This window comes from Nerophis lumbriciformis, linkage group LG05 (genome assembly GCF_033978685.3).
Source record: "Nerophis lumbriciformis linkage group LG05, RoL_Nlum_v2.1, whole genome shotgun sequence".
Taxonomy (NCBI): domain Eukaryota; kingdom Metazoa; phylum Chordata; class Actinopteri; order Syngnathiformes; family Syngnathidae; genus Nerophis; species Nerophis lumbriciformis.
This window is the reverse complement of record NC_084552.2, coordinates 46,162,833-46,185,332: the sequence shown is the minus strand read 5'-3', so window position 1 is coordinate 46,185,332 and position 22,500 is coordinate 46,162,833. Positions and strand designations below refer to the sequence as shown.

The following is a 22,500-nucleotide window of genomic DNA, read 5'->3' as shown; positions in this document are numbered from 1 at the left end:
CACAACGTCTCCACGCCTCTCGTGTCCAAGGTGAGATAGGAGATGGATGTGTGTGCGTGTGTGTACCATGTTTTTATGTGGTTGTTTGCTTGTTGGCAGGCACTCAGCAACAAAAGCCAGCACAGCATCTCGTACACTTTGTCACGCAGCCACTCGGTCATTGTGGAGTACACACACGACACCAACACTGACATGTTCCAGGTGAGTGCATCATGTGACTGCGTCAGGTGTCGCCGTGCACACGCACTGTCCGTCATAAGCGCTACGTTGGTCTCGTTTCTTGCAGATCGGCCGCTCCACGGAGAGCATGATCGACTTCGTGGTGACGGACACGTCGGGCGGCGGAGGTCAGAGCGGGGGCGCGGCGGGGGAGGGCGGCGGAGGTCAGTCGGCCCAGAGCACCATCTCCCGTTACGCCTGCCGCATCATGTGCGAGCGCAGCGCCCCATACACGGCACGCATCTACGCCGCAGGCTTTGATTCCTCCAAGAACATCTTCCTGGGGGTGAGCGCTGCGCTCACTGTGGAATTATGCACTAATTGTGTTTTTGATGTAGTCCATGATGACAGTCTGGTCCTTTGAGTTGATGTTGATTAGGAATGTTCTTTCCCGTTCTCCTTGAGAACTTAGTAGTTAAAATGTGTGAAATATTAACGCTTTTTTGGAAATATTTCAACATTAACTGCAAGCAAATTCAAATGTCCTTTAGCTGACGTGGAAAAGATCCTTCCTCCAAATCAATGAGTTTGTAGGTTAAAAATATTCTTAGTAAATGTTGGCATTACTTAAAAGTGTTGCCTCAATAGATATTCCATTGAGGCAGTGTATCATGTTTGTAAGGAGTAATGCTTGCAAGTGTTACATTTCATGTCACGGCTGTGTTGGTCGTGACCCCAGGATGCAGAGACGGCAGGCGAAATGTAAAATGTATTTAATAAGAAAAATAGTGCAGCAGGGAAGTGCACAAAAAGGCAATTGCTATGTAGCATGGCAGCACAAAGCACAATGGTCCAGCCCCAGGGCCTAGCATAAAAAGCTTCCTAATTGGCAAACAGGTACAGATGTGTCCTGTTTACCAATAACGGACAGGTGACGCTCAGACTAGTGAAATAATGGCAAAGTGAGGCAAAAATTAAAGTGCTGGACAGGAATTAAAACAAAATAGCATATACTAATAGTAAATGTCATGAGACAATTATGACAGCAAAACTGCAAAAAAAGAGGGGATTGAAAAAAAAGCAATGTCGATACTACCTTTTTTTTTTACGCTTTGAATCCTGCGGCTTATAAAATGGTGCGGCTCATTGATGGATTTTTCTTTGCTCACGGCCATAATGTTTTGTATTCAACAAAGTTTTCATAAAACACCCACAGAGGCGGAAAACGTGTGTTATTGTTTGTGCTATGGCGCCATCTTTTGGACCAGTCCGCTCACCGCAGGTGCTGCGAGTTTAACGTCTACACACTATTTCCCTCTGTTTACTGCCGTGAACCACAAGTACAAGTGCCGTTCCGTTTTCTAGTTGCCCCATAGAGTTTCCACTTGTTTCTACTCTTTATTTATCAGTCCAAGCAACGTTTGTAAGTTTTACAATATAACTAAAACGATTCATACTTACTGGTACTGAACGGTCACATGTTTGATAGGACTGTTTTCATGCATATTTGTACATGCTATCGTAATGTAATCTAGCTCGTGTCGTCAGCATTAGCTAATATGCTAACACGTTTACAAGCGTCTGTGTTAGTATTATTAAGTTACAATGGCCTTCTTTTTGTATTGTTTCAGTTTTACAAATTCCTCAGTAAATTGACAAAAACGTCACAGTCTGTTTAGCTGATTGGAGAGCTGGCTTCCGCAGTTAGTGGGTCCATGTTGATGACTTCAGTTTTTCCGTTTTACTGCCGTGTTACAGGCATCGTTTGGAAACAGTTGAGGTATGTAAATAAACATTTACAAAATGTTTCTACCTAATTTCACAACGTATATATGTGCAGCTTATAGTCCGGTGTGACTAAAAAAATTTTTAGTGGTTGCGCTTATATACCGATGCACTCTTTAGTCCTGAAAATACTACTTGCACTATGAAAAAAATAATTGTCACCCTTATGGCTGTATAGAACAGTGTTTTTCAACCACTGTGCCGCGGCACACTGGTGTGCTGTGAGATATTGTCTGGTGTGCCGTGGGAGATGATGAAATCTCACCCAGTTGGGTTAAAAATATTTTTTGCAAACCAGTAATTATCCGCAAATGTGCCGTTGTTGAGTGTCTGTGCTGTCTAGAGTGCAGCAGAGTAACCATGTAATACTCTTCCATGTCAGTAGGTGGCAGGAGGTAGCTAATTGCTTTTTAGATGTCAGGAACATGGTTTGTCGTGATCACAATATGCAGACGACAGCGGGAGGCAGTGTGCAGGTAAAAAGGTATCTAATGCTAAAACCAAAATTAAACAAAAGGCGAGTGCCGCTAAGAAAAGGCATTGAAGCTTAGGGATGGCTATGCAAAAGGAAGCTAAAACTGAACTAGCTGCAAAGTAAACAAAAACAGAATGCTGGACGACAGCAAAGACTTACAGCATGTGTAGCAGCAGACGGCGTCCACAAAGTACATCCGTACATGACATGCCAATCAACAACAAAATAGGAGCGCAAGACAAGAACTAAAACACTACACACAGGAAAACACCAACAAACTCCAAATAAGTCACGGCATGATGTGACAGGTCGTGACAATACACCTTTTTACTTTTTACTGTCAACTGAGATTCGTTTTTTAATGATTTCTGCTGGTGGTGTGCCTCCGGAATTTTTCAACGCAAAAAATGTGCCTTGGCTCAAAAAAGGTTGACAAACACGGTATAGAAGAATAAGCTTGCAAGATTAACTTCCATAAACTGATACTCTATGACGGAGTGCTGACCACAAATTGTTGTAGGAGTCATTCTGGGACAAGGGGGTCCAAAGTAGCTCGTCTTTTTTTTTTTTTTTTATTGGTCTGCGGCATATTTCTAAAATATAGTGAAGCAAAACAAAAAACAACAATAACAAACAGCGAGAAAATGCTGAAATGTTGATACAGTACAAATGATATTAACAATAGTTAGGGCTGCCACATTTAATGCGTTAACCATGTGATTAATCACAATTAGAGATGTCCGATGGCCGATAAATGCTTTAAAATGTAATATCGGAAATTATCGGTATCGTTTTTTTTATTATCGGTATCGTTTTTTTTTGTTTTTTTTTTATTTTATTTTTTTATTAAATCAACATAAAAAACACAAGATACACTTACAATTAGTACACCAACCCAAAAAAACCTCCCTTCCCCATTTACACTCATTCACACTCATTCACACAAAAGGGTTGTTTCTTTCTGTTATTAATATTCTGGTTCCTACATTATATATCAATATATATCAATACAGTCTGCAAGGGATACAGTCCGTAAGCACACATGATCGTGCGTGCTGCTGGTCCACTAATAGTATTAACTTTTAACAGTTAATGTTACTCATTTTCATTAATTACTAGTTTCTATGTAACTGTTTTTATATTGTTTTACTTTCTTTTTTTATTCAAGAAACTTTTTTAATTTATTTATTTTATTTTATTTTATTAGTTTTTTTTTTTTTAAAAGGACTTTATCTTCACCATAACTGGTTGTCCAAATTAGGCATAATAATGTGTTAATTCCGCGACTGTATATATCTGTATCAGTTGATATCGGTATCGGTTGATATCGGTATCGGTAATTAAGAGTTGGACAATATCGGGATATCGGATATCGGCAAAAAGCCATTATCGGACATCCCTAATCACAATGATCGCATTAATCATGTATAAATGCAGATTCATCACGCAATTTATTTTGACTGTACATACGCAGACGGTTACCTGAAATGTGGAGCGGGTTGTTACAGGGTCAGTCAATGCATACGTCAATGCAAAGGTGAGTGAGGAGACTCGACTGGTGTGCTCTGCCAAATTTTCACGTAAAAATACACTCTGACTGGACTTTAGATAAAACTGTTAAATAAAGGATGTACATTTTAAGTAAAACATTACAAAAAAATTCCTGAGTGACATTCTCACAATAAGATTGCATTTGTGTCAAAATATTGGACTCTTTTTTTTAGGGTAACTAAAATTATGTAAGTGAGTAATTTACTGTGATTAAATCTAAAAGCTTGATTAAGCCGATTTAAATCATTTGCCAGCACTAATAAAAGGTGGTTGTCGTGTGTGACACAAAGCCGAGACGCAGGTTAACAGTGGATTAGCCTTTTTAGAATTGTTTTATATCAAAATAGCTTCCCCGCATCTTTTGATTTTTCAGCATGTGGCCATGAACGGGGTGACTACATCAGGGGTAAGTCAGTCCAAAACGTCACATGTGAGGTACTCAAATCCATGCAGAACTAATAATAGACAGCATGACTTCATCCCATGCAACATTTATCAGAACCTCTGGCAAAGAATACACACACACACACACACACACACACACACACACACGCACACACACACACACACACACACACACACACACACACACACACACACACACACACACACACACACCATCACCCCTGAGCCCACTTAATTCCATATATCAACTCTGACCTCATCACTGAGGAGAATGTGTGCTAACTGCTAGCTCATTTGTCTTTTGGAAGTTTATTTATAGGCGCGGGTGAACCTCTCAGCATTAGAGTACAGTGCAGATTAAATATTGCTGCAGTAGCGAAAAGCAACATGGGCTGTTATTACCCCCCAGACATCATCATCAGCATCATCTCTCAGGGCGATTCCCTCTTACCTTCACGTCCGCCTCCTCTTTTTTTCCAAGGAGCGCGCTGCCAAGTGGAGGACGTCAGACGGCCTGATGGACGGCCTGACCACCAACGGGGTGCTGGTGATGCATCCGGCGGGCGAGTTTGTGTCTGAGCCGGCTCCAGGCGTCTGGAGGGAGATCTCAGTGTGCGGCAATGTCTTCGCCCTGAGGGAGACGCGCTCGGCCCAGCAGAGAGGAAAGTTGGTAAGACGACCAGAGTATGATTCAACTGAGATGTTCAAATATGCTGCTAAAAGTCTTACCTGACACATTAGATCAGGGGTGGCCAACCAGTCAGAGACTAAGAGACACTTTTTTTTTTACTGTGTGAATGCAAAGAGCCACATCCTACACATGGGCACACATGAACATCCCTTCCTCACACACACACACACACACACACACACACATACTGGTTATCATTTGGAATGGGGACCAAGTTTTTGATCATCACTTGTGGGTACCACCCTTTCTACAGGTTGTGGAGGCATAAAAAAAAAATGAGGTAAAATGGCCACTGCCCAGTTAGCTCATACACGTCTTTAAATCTCTGGATTGATGAAGTAATGTGCTGATCATTCTTATTGGGGGAAAAGAGTTAATATGGTTAATGGAGACCAAATTTAAATAATTTTGCATAATTCACACAAATTTGTACGTGACTACTGAGGACCATTTAAAAAAAAATAATAATTCAAATTAAATATGACATGATCCTCAGAATACAGCACTACAGCTGTCCTGTTATAGGAAGTTTCACCAGGTGGAAGTGATTAACTATACACAGAAGAAGTGTGAGCAGAGCGGCGAGTGCAGTACCAGCTACAACCCGATGAGGGGGCTGCTGTGCAAATGTCTCACACTCAAACCAGTAAATGTGTTTTATGGGCCAAAGCTTAAAAATCACTTAGGCATCTTCAGAATGGATCTGACTATCATTTAAAAAGGTTTCCCTTTAGGGGACCTGTTTTGTTGTCTCCATACCGTCAGAGGTCCCCTAAAGGCATACTTGCCAACCTAGAGACCGCCGATTTCGGGAGGTGGGGGGTGAGGGGGCGTGGTCGGGGGGCGTGGCTAAAAGGGGAGGAGTATATTTACAGCTAGAATTCACCAAGTCAAGTAATTCATATATATATAAGAAATACTTGACGTTCAGTGAATTCTAGCTATATATATATATATATATATATATATATATATATATATATATATATATATATATATATAATTATTATATATATATAATTATTATATATATATATATATATATATATATATATATAAAATAAATACTTGAATTTCAGTGTTCATTTATTTACACATATACACACACATAACACTCACTTAAACTTTCCACGTGCAAGATTGAATCTATTTAAAAAAGTCTAACCGAGGGTTTATAAATGTCGCCTATGCTGTATGAAACTACAAAATAACAAACACGGAGGCTCCAGTTTACATTTCATCAAATGCACTAGATGGCAGTATTGTCCTGTTTAAGAGTGTCACAACATTGCTGTTTACGGCAGACGAACTGCTTTACGGTATACAAAAAGGTGACTGCTGTTGTTGTGTGTTGTTGCCACGCTGGGAGGACGTTAATGAAACTGCCTAACAATAAACCCACATAAGAAACAAAGAACTCGCCCTCCATCATTCTATAGTTATAACGTGATTGGGCAGGTACGCTTTTTTATATTGTGGAGGACCTGAGTCCGCCTGAATTTCGGGAGAAAATTTGTCCCGGGAGGTTTTCGGGAGAGGGGCTGAATTTCGGGAGTCTCCCGGAAAATCCGGGCGGGTTGGCAAGTATGCCTAAAGGTGACTGTGTAAACAGAGCGATGTTCCCATTAAGTAAGCATTGCCAGAACACACACACACACACACAGATTTGTTGTAAATGTCACACACCAACATGACTCCTACAGTACTAAGACCACAGGCCAGTTATTTTCAACCTTTAACATTGTCTCACACACACAAACTCTCAGTTCAACCAAGTCCACAAACAAAAATATAATATTTTTTCTCTTACTATGCACGTTGCTTAGTGGGACTTCTGGCATTCCTTGTCGTGGACAATCCTCTTCAAATCTGGCTTGTATTCCGTTGAGCTGAAGTGACGCTGAAGATTTGAAGCTTTGAAATGCGCTAATGACGCCTGACATATAAGGCAGAAGGGCTTGCCATTACGTTAAAAAATATATCTATAAACTCTCCCACTCTGTTAAAAATGTCCGGTATTCTTCTTCATATTTTCGTTTTGCTGTGCTTTTTTCCCCTGCCATTTTGAGAGGGAACTTGTCACAAATTGTTTACTACTGTGATCTCACGCACATGCACGTTTGACGTCACTCACACCTGCTTCGGCTTCTTCTTCTTATGTGCAACTCAAACCATCTTAAACCAGGCGAAAAATGTAATCTGAGTATTGTACCGTATTATTCGGATTCTAATCGCTCCGGAGTATAAGTCGCACCGGCAGAAAATGCATAATAAAGAAAGAAAAAAACATATATAAGTCGCACTGGAGTAAAAGTCGCATTTTCGTGGGAAATTTATTTGATAAAATTCAACACCAAGAATAGACATTTGAAAGGCAATTTCAAATAAATTAAGAATAGTGAACAACAGGCTGAATAAGTGTACGTTATATGACGCATAAATAACCAACTGAGAACGTGTCTGGTATGTTAACGTAACATATTATGGTAAGAGTCATTCAAATAACTATAACATATAGAACATGCTATACGTTTACCAAACACTCTGTCACTCCTAATCGCTAAATCCCATGAAATCTTCCTCGGTGTCACTTCTAAACAACTCTGCCAACTCCAAAGGTAGACAATGCGCCGTTTCCTCTTGCCGTTCTCTGCTGCATATTTCACTACGTCCAGCTTGTAATCTGCAGTATATGATTTCCTTTTCGGTGCCATTTTTGTTCAGCCCTTCTCAGTTTTTATAAGTTACCGCCAATGTTGAAATTATCCATTTTCATAAGTACAGTAGTAGTAGCAGGTAGCATCTTTTTTTTCACAATGCACTTCTGCCATGACCCACAGTGCACTTCTGCCATGACCCACAGTGCACTTCTGCCATGACCCACAGTGCACTTCTGCCATGACCCACAGTGCACTTCTGCCATGACCCGCCCCCGCCAAATTTTTATTGGTTGACGTGTGTGTGACGATTGCTGATATACGTCTAGTCTCTTACGTGAATTAGATAAATAATATTATTTGGAGGCACGCTAACATGTTCCGCTATTTTTACACTTTTTTCTTAAACGTCCGCAGCCATACACCTTAGAACCATATAACTTGGTATGTGAAATATGCTAACTGTTAGGATTTGAACATTAGCACACATGCTAATTATTAGCATTTGAACGTTAGCATGCTAACGTTTTAAGCTAGCTCTGTAGCTCATTTTGTACAGTTACACCTAAAACTCACAGATTCAGACACTCGGCACAATCTTAAAAGTACGGCGGCTCCCGGCGACCCGAGGTCCAGGGCACAGATAGCAGGCTCATCAAAATATCTGTGGGAATTTCCTAGTTGTAATTGAACTTGTGCCGTCGTTTTGCGGGCCAAAATGTCGTTTGAATACCTCTGAGCGAGGCCTTACGCCCTAGTCCTGTTTTATGTGGCAATTAAGCTATCACTTAGCAACTCTTCATGCCATTTCTATCTTTGTCTTGTTACTCCAGGTGGACAACGAGTCCAACACCCTCCAGGACGGCTCCCTGATTGACCTGTGCGGGGCGACGCTGCTGTGGCGGACCCCTGCCGGCCTGCGTCACACTCCCACCCTCAAACAGCTAGAGTCCCTCCGCCAGGAGTTGAACGCTGCGCGGCCCCAGTGCCCCGTGGGCTTCAACACCTTGGCCTTCCCCAGCCTGGCCCAGCGCGAGATTGTGGACAAGAAGCAGCCATGGGTCTACGTCAACTGCGGCCACGTGCACGGCTACCACAACTGGGGCTACCGCAAGGACAAGGGCCCCGCCGGCCCGGGCGGAACGGTACCTGCCAGCACCGGCGAGAGAGAGTGCCCCATGTGCAGGCGGGTGGGCCCCTATGTGCCACTGTGGCTGGGCTGCGAGGGGGGCTTGTATCTGGATGCGGGACCTTCCACTCATGCCTTCTGCCCCTGCGGTCACGTGTGCTCTGAAAAGACAGTGGCAGGATGGAGCCAGATCCCGCTACCGCACGGGACCCATGCATTCCATGCCGCCTGCCCCTTCTGTGGCACCTGGTTGACGGGGGAGCAGGGCCACATCAAACTCATCTTCCAGGGTCCTGTCGACTGAAGCCCTTCCCCCCCAAAGGGAAACCACAGGACTCTCATGCAATAGCTGCTGCCACGGCTTCACATGTAATTTATGTGTATGGACACTTTGTAAATAAATGTGTTGACACGATTGTCTACTTTGTTCACTGCAGAGGACATTTTCACTTAGGTGCAGTGAGTTGAACCTCCCCTCAGCAGGCTAAAAATAACTGAAGGTCACCAGCAGCCTCATCACCAGGGCAGAGAGAGAGAGGGAAGAAGCACTGTCATCACGTAATATTAGAACATCTTATGGGCTTCTATTGGATTCTAAATGTCCCATGGTCCTATTGGATCTGCATGTGCAGATGAAAAAGATGGAGGCGGGATCATCCACCATGCTGATGAGCAGCCAGAAGAGGACAGAATAGAGATGTGTGAAACGAAAACGTTCCACCGTTTTCATTGTGACTCAAATGAGTGGACCGACGGCTGCCTGTAAAAAAGGCGATGCGGGGTAGTCATGGTAACAAGATGCACAACATAGCACGGCAACACCCAAACGTACCTTCAGTTATCCTTTTGGCGGAAGAACGGGCGCACATTTCATTGTTGACCATTTTTATCATTTTATTATATAGATATTTATAATATGTACAGACAAACGACAGCACCAACGTGAACAAGCAAAACTCAAAAGACAGAAAGTGACTAACAGGTGCCCAGTGTGCATGTACGTGTGTGTGTGTGTGTGTGTGTGTGTGTGTCTTCATTCACCGCTAGTGCTTTTTCTTTTTTAAATAAGCCAAAAAAAGGTAAGTCATCTCCATCAAGCCATGTGTGAAAGAAGAAATTCATGTTTATCTACACCCCACACAGTGGACTACACGGCACAGTATTTCGTTAATAAACACGTTAAAAATCAGTAGAATAGCAAGGTTAAATAAATGCATCAGTCATGAAAGCACAAACATCCAGTATAGATATATTGAAGTCAAGCATCTGCTGGAGATGTGTCCAAATCCATGAGGAATGTTGCACCCTGGTCCTGCTCCAGCCAACAACAAAAACACACACTTCCTACCCCCCAACACACCTGACACTGATGCCATTGAGATGTTTTCTACTAAGTTGCAGCCAGGGAGGTCATACCCGGTCTGGAAACCAAGACCAGTCAGTCCCTGAAACCTCCACGCGCTCCAGACACACCAACAGGTCTGAAGGGAGGAATATAGCCAAAAGATGACGCCCTAAACCCGCTTGAGCAAGCTAACATGATCGGGAGGTAAATCAGACAGCTTCACTTCAGACATGAGAACTCAAAACAATTCTAATTATTCTCTTGCAAGTCGATACAAAGCCTTAGGAATAAAACACAAGGCTTGTTGTTAGTCAGAAGCAGCAGGAAAGAGCATCAAGGTGACGCAGCATCGTGCCGCAGCTCTTGAAGAAGTCCATCATTTGTAGGACAAGCGGAAAAGAACCGTAAGCCCCGCCTCCCTCCAGGCGGAAATAAGCGAGCTGCCGACAAGCAATTATTGACCAAAGACAACCTCTGTGTTGATATTTAATCCACCACCCCCCGCAGTCACCAGGCACTTCTGAAATCTGGGCACGCAAGTACAGTGTCTACTTTTTTTTTTTTAACTTATAAGAAAGTATTTTGAAACACTAAAAAAAAAGAAGGTGTGCAGAGGAGACGCAGAAGACTGAGGATGCTTAGTATTTCACAAGGTCAAGGAATGCGAGTGGACGATCGTCCTTTTATACTTGCAGACCTTTAAGATTTGAAGACAGCCATTAAAAAAGCATTAGACTGAGTGTGAGTGTGTGTGTGTGTGTGTGTGTGTGTGTGTGTGTGTGTGTGTGTGTGTGTGTGTGTGTGTGTGTGTGTGTGTGTGTGTGTGTGTGTGTGTGTGCAAACGTGAGCTTGTGACAAACCTGTTGAGATTCAAATGAATGGAAATGTCTGCATCTTCCTGTCATTGCTTACTGCCTCCTGTCTGACCTGCTGGTAGGTGGGAGCTCTATGGAGAGACGGGAGACGGTGAGGCGTGGGAGTGAAAAGAAAGCCAGAGGAGGATCTCAAGGGAGTGGTGGAGGAGGTGATCAATGGCCGCCTTAGCAGCAGCCGCCTCCAGTCTGCCTGACGGGCGTGCTCTCAATCTTTAGATTGGGCTTGTCGCCGCCGGCCGTGGCCCCGGGTCCCGTGCGCTTCTTGATCTCGGCAGCCATGGTCATGAAGGCCTGTTCCACGTTGGTGGCGTTCTTGGCGCTGGTCTCCAGGAAGGGGATGGACAAAGAGTCGGCAAACTCCTGCCAAAGAGCAAGAAAGTCATTGCAAGGCCGGGCCGAGGACCACCACAATGTATCCCGGCGGTCCTACCTTTGCTGTGGTGTAGTCCACAACTTTCTTGGTGGTTAGATCACACTTGTTGCCCACCAGGAGCTTGTTGACGTTCTCACTGGCGTAGCGATCTATTTCCTGGAGCCACTGCTTGACATTGCTGTAGGACTCCTGAGGTACAAGAACGCCATGATGGGGCTTCAACAGTGCAAGACGGACCAAAACAATCAACCACAGCTGCCGTTCAGCCTACCTGGTCTGTCACGTCGTAGACGACAATGATGCCGTGGGCGCCGCGGTAGTAGCTGGAGGTGATGGTACGAAATCTCTCCTGGCCTGCGGTGTCCCACTAATGGAGACACAAACACACACTGTGAGATTTCCTCACAGGGAGCAAGAAATCTCACACGCCTCCTCTCTTCTTTGGTGTTGGGATTTACAGCCTTAGGGGCACAAACTAATATGACCTACGGTTACTATGGTTACTTTTCAGGTGCACAGCAGGTGGGCGTGTGTGTATGTACCAACTATTTGCAATCACTCCTCCACATTCCCGTTTGACAAACCTTTGTAATAGACAGTGATGGGCAAGCTACTGGAAGATGTAGTAAGCTAAGCTACTAGCTACTCTCTATTAATGTAGCCGAGCTATACAGAAGAATTGTAGCAAGCTATAGTGCAAAAGTACATAATATATATTATATACACCTTAGGTCAGGAAAAAACACAGAGGCCATTTCATCCCACAAGCCTGTTTCACAGGTGTCCCTGCTCTTCAGGGGATTTTTTATCAATGTGTAACAATCCCCTGAAAAACAGGGAAACCTACGAACAGGCTCGTAGGGATGAACTATCCTCTGTGTTTTTTCCTGACCTAAGGTACACTATATTGCCAAAAGTATTTGGTAACCCATCCAAATGATGAGAATCAGGTGTCCTAATCACTTGGCCCGGTGTATAAAATCAAGCACCTAGGCATGGAGACTGTTTCTACAAACATTTGTGAAAGAATGGGCCGCACTCAGTGATTTCCAGCGTGGAACTGTCATAGGATGCTACCTGTGCAACAAATCCAGTCGTGAAATTTCCTCGCTCCTAAACATTTCAAAGTCAACTTTATTATAAGAAAAGTGAAGAGTTTGGGAACAACAGCAACTCAGCCACCAAGTGGTAGGCCACGTAAACTGACAGAGGGGTCAGCGGACGCTGAAGCACATTATGCAGAAAATATGTGCACTGTCAGTTGCTACAGAGCTCCAAACTTCATGTGACCTTCCAATTAGCCCACGTTCAGTATGCAGAGACCTTCATGAAATGGGGTTCCATGGCCGAGCAGCAGCATCTGAGCCATACATTACCAAGTCCAATGCACAGCGTGGGATGCAGTGGTGTAAAGCACGTTGCCACTGGACTCTAGAGCAGTGGAGACGCATTCTCTGGAGTGATACATCACGCTTTTCCATCTAGCAATCTGATGGACCAGTCTGGGTTTGGAGGTTGCCAGAAGAACGCTACATTTCGGACTGCATTATGCCGAGCATGACATTTGGTGGAGGAGGAATTATGGTTTGGGTTCTTCAGGAGTTGGGCTTGGCCCTTTAGTTCCAGTGAAAGGAACTTTGAATGATCCAGGATACCAAAACATTTTGGACAATTCCATGGGATGGCACTTCAAGTTCATATGTGAGTAAAGGCAGGTGGCCAAATACTTTTGGCAATATAGTGTATATTCCGCTCTAACCCGGTATTAAGCACTGTATAACGGATAAACCACAGAAACCTTGACTAAAATATATATTATATATAAATACATATTCAACTTAATGTACAACTTTGCACCAAACATATAGGCAGAGAATAAATGCTCAGTTCGATTGTGTTTTATAATAAACACAAACTGGCCACATGCCCTCTATCTGGCTTTATAACATTTCTTTTAACTTGCACATGTGTGGTACAATGTACAAAATGAGGTAAAAAAAATCACTGGAAACAAATTGCATTAAAGACAGTTAAACAACAAAAAATAAAATATCAAATAAACACCAAAATATATACTTTTTCAGCACAGGATAAATGACTTTCAACAGAAACCACAGTGGCAAAATGACAATAACCTGGCCAAAGGAAAAGTGCCAAACATTTGTGTCACAAAACAGACATATTTACATGAACAAAGGTCAATAAACCTGAGCATATTTTTGTGCCAAGACTGGAGTCCCATGTAACTTTTATACCGCTGTGTACAGTAGTAATCTGCATTGACACGTTCCCATCGCCTCCCTAAGTGGTTTACTCACACAGTTGGGTTGGCCAGAACAAAACAGAAGCTGTTTACCTGAATATGGCCTATTGACTCACCCTGGAAGAAACAGGTATTTACTGCTGCAGGCAATGTGTTCTGATTTTGCTTCCTGGTTTTAAAGCGTCATCACCCACCCTATCTTGCCTCTCATTGGCCTGCCGTAATGTTTTGCCCTACTTAGCCAATCATGACTCATCATACGTAAACCAACCAATCATCAAGGAGTTTCTCCATTTTCCAGCTTCTGATTGGCTTTGCCGCTTAATCGTGTGTGGTTTGCGTAACCAATCAGATGGCGGGACAATGCTAGAGACAGAAGAAAGGCGCAACTGCATCTGAGCCAAACTGACCAGTTTTAAATAATAATAATAATAACAATAATAATAATATGGGCCAGCTGTTTGATTGTTGTATTTAAAATGATAGTAATGGTAATCATTACTATTCATTCTCAATATAGAAAACTATGTATTTACTATAATAACATTGCACACTCATACACAGCAATACAGCACACATGGTCGTTTAAAACGTGGCAAATAATAATTTTGGGGTCAAAAATTTTATATTATGTTTTCATATTTCAATTCCAGTGGAACATTGGGATGCTTCTGTTTTAAAAAGGCTTGAAATTGAGCTTTACTTTTGTTCACTTGCAGTCGTTACGGTTTAAATCTGCATATACATTTGATTACAAATTGAAAGGAAAAGTTTAACAAACATTACCACCAGTATCTAAAGAAAAAGTACCCACACACAACCAGCGATAAAGCCTATTTTTCGGGAGAATCGTAATTCATTCATTAATTGAGATAGAAAACCAATGTATGTTCTTTTACATCAAGTTGAAACAAGGCCAGTACTCTACTTACATTTCTGAAAACGCCAGTTGTGTGTTGCCTTGAGTTGTTGTGGTGCTCAGTATTGTGACATTTTGAACACCCATAAAAGTTTATTAGTGTAACCTTGTGAACCGATTCCCAATTACTATTTTATGTTCAATCTGAATATTCCCCCATCCCCCCAGGTTTAGCCCTTCCCCATTGGTTTTGCGCGTTCACATTAATCAAGTGGTGTCCGAATTCTCCGTCAGGCAAGGGGGAAGGGCCTTTAAATGAAGTGAAGGGGGAGGAGAAACTTCCAACATTACACTTTACCTGCTAAAAACTGTGGCAGAAAACAAAGAGAAACCTACAAATGTAAGTATTATGCTTAGTTATTGATTTTCATAATAATGACATTCGTGGTTTTGTTCAGATGTTCATTCGATGCTCCTCCACGTAAATATTGGCAATTTTCTATTTGTTTGTAGTATTTTTTTATCGCTTGGTAAAACGATAGACTTCCAGTATTTATTGATAAAGGTAGCTGTAACTATATTATTTAATTTATCAATGTCGAAAGAATAAACAGTAGAAGCACATAAACTACGTTTTCAAGCCAGCAACGCGGTTGAAGCTACCGTAGGTTATTACTTCTGAACACTGCGTTCCTTGTTATCTGCCTCATCACTAATGAAACATACATGTGTGTGAAAAGTCTGAATGTTACATTCACCCTTTGCCATCGCTTTGTGTCTGGAAACAAACGCGAGGCCAACGTGTAACGGCATAACTAACGGATGCATTTTTTCATAGGAGACACACGTCGTCAATCCGCTCCAAATATAACAACAAAAAGGTCTGCTTTCTTCTTGATGTAGACCAGCAAAAGAAAAGAACAGCCCAAGCAAAGCTAAACATCCCGTGCGACGGCATCTTGAAAGGAAACAAACATTTGTCGCATCTGCTTAACGTCGCTGGCGGCAAACGGCGAAGGTTGATGACGTAGCAAAACTCGAGCGACGTCCGTATTCTTAGGAGCGTATATTCAACACTTTGCCAGGGCACTAAAGGAGAGGGTTGAGAAGAAGAGGGAATGGCGGAAGAGGGAGAATTTGGATAGAGCCTCATACTATTGTTAAAACGAGTACTCATTGTTCACGTAGAAGAGTCATTCCAAATATTTGTTAATTTGGCCAGTGTAAAACAGCTGTGTTAGACAGTTGTGCATAATACAGCACTGTACAGTGCAACATTTTAGTCGCATTTGCGACTGGGAACAGGCCGTGCGAGTGTTGGAGGAAAAAAAGTAGCACACGTGCGAAAACAGATTTGAACCCTTTTATCGCATTTTGCTCCCCAAACTTGAGTTACATTTTTGCCTATCTCTACAGCATGTTTGAAATAGATTTAAACCATAACCATAATGGACCGTGATGTGAAAGTGATTGACGCGGATTGATAACCCTGTGTGCGCTGCAGAGATGTGTGTGTGTGTGTGTGTCCTGACCTCCTCCTCCTCCATGCACAGAGGGGAGCAGGGCTCTTGTTGCTCACAACACGGAATAAACAAAGTCTTAGTTGCAGGAACTAGTCAGTAAAAGACGTTTTTTTTCAGCACCTTAAAACTTGACACAAACTGCACTGCGTGCGAGTAACTAACTACAAGGGTTAGTTAGTTTCAGTTTATTTCGAACATGCAATACAATTATAACAAAGGGAATTAAGAACAAAAAAAATCAATGATTGAAGGGACAAACTTGCCATCCAAACAATACTTTGTTTGTTGACAAGAACATACAGCCATGGAACACCGCTCAATCTATTTATTAAGCAGAGGTAACACAAACCAGTGAAAGATTCAAAAGAGCTGCCGTCAGAGTGGACAAAATGCTGCCGCTAGTATGCTAAGGTAACAAATACAGCTCAAGCTACTAAGCGTGGACTCGCTGACGTCACACGTCACAAGGCAACAGCCACCGCCTTTTAAAAGGTACACACATTCTGCTCGAATGAAACTTATCTTAACTGCATTATGCCACATATTTTAATTTTTTTAAGTAGCGAAAAAATTACTTTCCCTACTCATTAATTACATTTATTAAGGAGTAATTCCGTTAATAATTGAATTACTTTTTGGTAAAGTAACAAGCAACAATAATAAAATGCTTTTTAAAAGTACCGGTAATTTTCAGAACACAGCCTGTCACACAGCATCATGAAGCAGTTGACAGGTTGGTGTTCCTGGCTAAAATATTTGTTTGTATGTCCTATAATAATGTTCAACTATAAAAACACCATTGTTAAAGGTCAATTATTTTCATGTTGCTTTTGACATTTAAACGTGTCCCCTTAAACCAGGGCACTTTATTTCAAATGTTGTTCTTTTGTGTTTTTGTTAGCTTTAGATTCAAGCATAGCTAAATGTTTTTGAAAGAAGATTGGAGATTATATTTGACTTATATTATTTCCAAGGCTTTTTCTTTTTTCTAATCTCAAAACACTTCTTAAATTGGGATCCTTTTAGGGCTGCAACTAACAACTAATTTGATAATCGATTAATCTGTCGATTATTACTTTGATTAATAATCGGATAAAAGAGACAAACTACATTTCTATCCTTTCCAGTATTTTATTGAAAAAAAACAGCTTACTGGCACCATACTTATTTTGATTATTGTTTCTCAGCTGTTTGTAAATGTTGCAGTTTATAAATAAAGGTTTATTAAAAAAATAATAATAATGAAAATAAAAAATAAAAATAAGTAGCCTCTGCGCATGCGCATAGCATAGCATAGATCCAAAAAATCGATGACTAAATTAATGGCCAACTATTTTTATAATCATTTTAATCGATTTAATCGATTAGTTGTTGCAGCCCTAGATCCTATTATACAAAACCTACTTTTCTAACTTGTTGGTACCTGTTTTTGTGTATTAGGGATCCGCATCATTGCCGAAAATGTAAAATCTAGGCATGGTGGAGATATTTAGTTACCTCAACAGATATTTCCATTTATGGGTTAGTTTATGGGCCAAACTATATCGGGATTTGAGTTTTGATCCATAACACCCAGCCCAAACTCCTGTTAACCACAGTGTTTAATTGAGTGTTACAGTAGGCCTTATGATGCCATTGTGTTTACATGTATGAGTGCACATGTATTTTGTTTGAGTGTTAATAATGAAATTGTGATATTTGAGACATTTTATTTTGCGACAAAAAAATGTCTGTGCTACAAAATTTTAGTAGCACCGGTGCTACAAGTGAAAAAGCTAAGTTAAGAGGCTTGTAATATAGCATCACATTTCTAAAACCCACTGGCAAGCTACTCATAAAGGTGTGCCAAGCTAGTGGTAGGTCGCAAGCGACAGGTTGGAGTTCCCTGCAATGGGATCATTACCTAATCCAATTTCAAATTTTACAATGAAGTGGCGTACTCACAATCTGCAGTTTAATGGTCTTGCCATCCAGTTCAATAGTTCGAATCTTAAAGTCCACTCCGATGGTACTGATGTAGCTCTCAGTGTAGGTGTCATCCTGCAAGGAAGCCGCCATTGAAATAACGATTTTGAGTAAAAATTGGATTACATTTGGAAAGATCAAACTGGTTTGGACTTACGGCAAAGCGAAGCAACAGACAGGACTTGCCTACTCCAGAGTCGCCAATCAGCAGGAGCTTGAACAGATAGTCGCTGCAATTAAAACAGGTAAGGTATGTCAATCATCAGTATTTCAGTGACATTGGATTCACACATCGACAATAATAGTTCTTCCGCACACTTCACTTCACAGAACAAAAAAAAAAACAGTTGGCCTGTTTGTGAAAAAAAGAGACATGTTATGATGCAGTTGTTTGTTTGGATCATTTAAAAAGGGGCTAAACTTGGGGAATTGTGACAATCCTGCTCAAAGTTACATTTTCAAACCAAAAAAAAACCCTCTGTCTCGAACACATTCATGCTACCGGAGCACGTGCACACACACAAAAGCAGTTCCAGAAAAGCAACTAACAATTTGCATTCATGTTGTTACAGTATGTCAGTCTAAGATAGCCATATAATAGCTAAACTTTGCTAAATCGCTACTATTAGCATAGTTTAATGAGAGAAGATGTGTAATGTATAATACTTACAACACTTGGGAAAATTAGCACCCTCTCAGCAGCCATGTAAAGGTGGCAAGCAGCCCTTAAAGCATATGCATAAAGTCGCACTTTGATTGGACGACACATGTGACATTGTCATATACTTATAACTCTTATTTTTCTATGGCATTATTTTTTACAGGCGGAATTCTTACCAGCTGAGATGTAACAAAGAGGATATCAATGATATAAAAACATCACAAAGGTTCTCAGAGATGTGCTGCAAGGAGATAGCGAAAATTACAACTTCTTCAAACGGTAATGAGCAACACTGTTGATGTTTACTGTATTTTCGTTTTCAGGCTTATATCTAACTTATTTTTCATGAATTTATTTCAGCTTTGTTGGGTGTTGCTATGCATCGCCTGGTTAGAATTGCATTTTGAGACACCATATTCAGTGTTTTTGGTCTGTTGGTGCCATCTGCCTCACTTAGGACTTCAGTCCGCTGGTAGATGGGTCGAGACACATGTCTCAAGTGGTCTCGATCCCCGTTTACGTTTAGCCCTTTCAGTCCTGGACCGTGTTCACACTTGAACAAACTGTACAAGTGGAACAAATAGACTCTTGTCCAGGGATCTCAAACTTGTGGCCCTCAAAAAACATTTTGTGGTCCCCACTTAAATATGAAAATTGTATGTAAGTCCGGCCCGCGACTTTAATATGAATGGTACTTTACAGTGTTGTGTGTGGAGCTGAACGAACCTACCAATCACGGTGGCTTTTGGGGGCGGAACATGTACAGGCCTTAAAGGTGCCCTATGTAGTAATGTGGCCAGAAATGGTACTGCAATCACAGTCAAAATTCTGTAGACCCCTCCCACTCTCCATGACTGAGGTTGTCAGGTACGCAACCAAATCCGAATACCACTCCAAGGAACTTCAAATGGCAATCGACAAGTCCTACGCTGTAGGTGTCTCTTGTTTATGCTTCTTGCAAGATGGTTTACTGGTTTACTAAGTAATTATCTCACATTTTACTAATGTCGATTCGCCAAATGTATTTGTAAAGTTACGCAGCAATATTTTAGTCAGGAGTCATGACAGATTGTTGGCATTATCCTGCTAAAATGTCTATTTTGACCGCACGGACCACCATCGAAATATATTATGTATAATAATATATATTATCTATTGCATAGGCCTACTTTGATGGCAAGCCAAGGCCAACAGTAAAATTATTGCCACATTTCGTTCAGCATGACTCCATGTTGCATCCAACCTGACGCACTGCATTCTCTTCCATCAACGCACATCAGAAGAGCATCATACACAAATACAAATACAGAGTAGACCATTGAGATTTTTGGGTGTAATAATAGATGATAAAATTAACTGGAAATCTCATACAAAAAATATGCAACATAAGGTGGCAATAAATATTTCAAAAATGTTTTGGACCAAAAATCACTCCATATTGTCTACTACTCGCTTGTCTTACCTTATCTGAGTTATTGTACAGAAATATGAGGAAAAAACTACAAATGTGCACTTCATTCACTAACCGAGTTACAAAAAAGATCAGATGGACTGATACATAATGTTGGATATAAAGAACATAAAAACACTTTATTTATTGAATCAAAAATATTGAAATTCAACGATTTGGTAAAATTGCAAACAGCTAAAATTATGTACAAAGCAAACTATAACCTGCTACCCAATAATGTACAACAATTCTTTTCAACTGAAGAGGAGAAATATAACCTTAGAGGAAAAACTAACTTAAAACATTTGTATGCACATACAACATTTAAGACCTTTAGCATATCAGTATGTGGAATTAAACTATGGAATGGATTAAGCAAAGAAGTTAAACAATGTACTGATATGATCCAGTTTAAGAGGCTGTTCAAATTAATAGAGCTTACAAAGTACAAGGAAGAAGAATTATGAGAAATACCTTCAATCCTATGAAAACATCTTCTCCGCCTTCAATCATCTCCATCTTTCAAAGGCATCCCCGATACAAATCCTTGTTTTCTTCCTGGCTTTGTCATGAATAAGTTGAGAAACGTAACGACACATTTAGATTTACTAAGGTCTGACATGTTTAGTATCTTTACCAGTGGCAGTAGCTCGACAAAGGTGGCGGTGCATAACTGGCAACCTGGATGTGACACACTCACAGACTTTCTAATTGGTCAAACAGTAGAGGGCGGGGCATCGAATTGAAAACAAGAACAACATTTCGGGGCTTTAAATCTAATTTTGAAATTACCATATCCCAGCTGAACTACTGTTATCAGTTATAAAGGTATTCGAAAAGTACATGATTTATTCATGCCTTTTGACATATCAGGGTCATTTAATGATGACTTGACATGAAATTATTACATATGGCACCTTTAATGCTAGCAGAGAAACACTTCTCCAATAATGGGAAAGTGACAGCCGCATTGCCTTTGGGAGTTGTCTTCCATGCCTGGCTGCCTGCCTCGTTTCTATTGGCACACACGGACATTCGTTCGCGCGCGCTACGTTCATAACACTTTTAAAAAAAAAGTTGTTTAAGTTACTGCATAGCGGAACATAAAACGTACTGTATATATGACAAAATATATCAAAATGATGCGTACGCAGTGGAATAAAATAAAAGTAAGGAACTCAATGTTGCCTAATGTATTCTGCAGTCACATTGCGACACCTGTCTGTCGGCAAAAACAATCCCCAATAGCCCGCACCGTTCTTTGGGGATCATTATTTTTTATTTGCATTGCGCTTTTTGCGTGGTATTTGCATTGCGTCATACGATGAACATGACAGTACATATATTTCTGCATGATGTCATTTGTTTTTTTTGTTTCTATGACTACGTTTACAACAACAGCACGGCTGATAAACACCCCGGGAGCAGTCGCCTTTCTGCACTCGCTATCCCGGCCGGTACATTCTACCATCTACAAATGTCATGGTGTTCTTGAAAGACATGAACATCAAAGGCAAAAAAGGAGACTTCTACCAGACTATTACCCGCCGACCGCCGTGCTGCAATTACAGTCAGGAAAAGGAAGCGGAAATGGCGCACATTGCAGAAATGTTCTCTCACGTTCTCCGTGCATCGAGTCCCATCTTAAAACTCATTTGTATACTCTAGCCTTTAAATAGACCCCCCTTTTAGACCAGTTGATCTGCCGTCTCTTTCCTACTCTGCCCCCCTCCTTTGTGGAGAGGGGTGGCACAGATTAGGTGACCACAAATGACGCGCTAGCTGTTTAAAGTCAGGACCCGGGGTGGACCACTCATCTGTGCATCACTTGGGGACGTCTCTGTGCTGCTGACTTGTCTCCACTCAAGATGATCCCCTGCTGGCACTACTATGGACTGGACTCTCACACTATTAACTAGATCCCCTCGACATCCATTGCACCGGTCGTCCAGGGAGGGCTGGGGGGGGGCCCCTAATCTGCGGTCCCCTCCAAGGTTTCTCATTGTAGCCCATTGGGTAGAGTTTTTCCTTGCACTGTTCTGGGATCTGAGCCGAGGATTTCGTTGTGGCTTGTGCAGCCCTTTGAGACACTCGTGATTTAGGGCTATATAAATAAACTTTGATTGATTGATTGATCGAGACGTAATCACAACACTGATGCCAAGAGGGATTAAAATATATTCCATAGTCCCATACAGGTATTTACTTTTTACTTGTTAATTATTATTTCTTATTAATTTTTCATCTTATTTTATGCTAAAAAATTAAAATAAAATAAAGACATTTGGGAAGATTGGAATTTTTTTTTAACAAAGCTTTTCTTGTGGAATACCT

At 41.3% G+C, this 22,500-nt stretch overlaps 2 protein-coding genes across 2 annotated transcripts in view; one reads left to right on the top strand and one right to left on the bottom strand.

Annotated features, from left to right (window-relative positions):
* The window catches only part of peli3 (pellino E3 ubiquitin protein ligase family member 3), a 28,773-nt gene extending 19,506 nt beyond the window's left edge, over window positions 1-9,267 (top strand). The window contains exons 3-7 of the mRNA XM_061960001.2: window positions 1-30; window positions 100-201; window positions 287-505; window positions 4,857-5,045; window positions 8,557-9,267. The exon at window positions 1-30 is cut by the window's left edge and continues 100 nt beyond it. Of these exons, the coding sequence (XP_061815985.1) occupies window positions 1-30; window positions 100-201; window positions 287-505; window positions 4,857-5,045; window positions 8,557-9,156 (1,140 nt within the window). The 3' untranslated portion in view covers window positions 9,157-9,267. The remainder of the gene's footprint in view (window positions 31-99; window positions 202-286; window positions 506-4,856; window positions 5,046-8,556) is intronic.
* A 453-nt stretch (window positions 9,268-9,720) lies between these two features.
* rab1ba (zRAB1B, member RAS oncogene family a) overlaps window positions 9,721-22,500 on the bottom strand; it is an 18,418-nt gene continuing 5,638 nt past the window's right edge. Inside the window, exons 2-6 of the mRNA XM_061960002.2 lie at window positions 18,213-18,285; window positions 18,035-18,130; window positions 11,717-11,812; window positions 11,503-11,634; window positions 9,721-11,432 (exon numbers count right to left, since the gene is read on the bottom strand). Of these exons, the coding sequence (XP_061815986.1) occupies window positions 11,238-11,432; window positions 11,503-11,634; window positions 11,717-11,812; window positions 18,035-18,130; window positions 18,213-18,285 (592 nt within the window). The 3' untranslated portion in view covers window positions 9,721-11,237. The remainder of the gene's footprint in view (window positions 11,433-11,502; window positions 11,635-11,716; window positions 11,813-18,034; window positions 18,131-18,212; window positions 18,286-22,500) is intronic.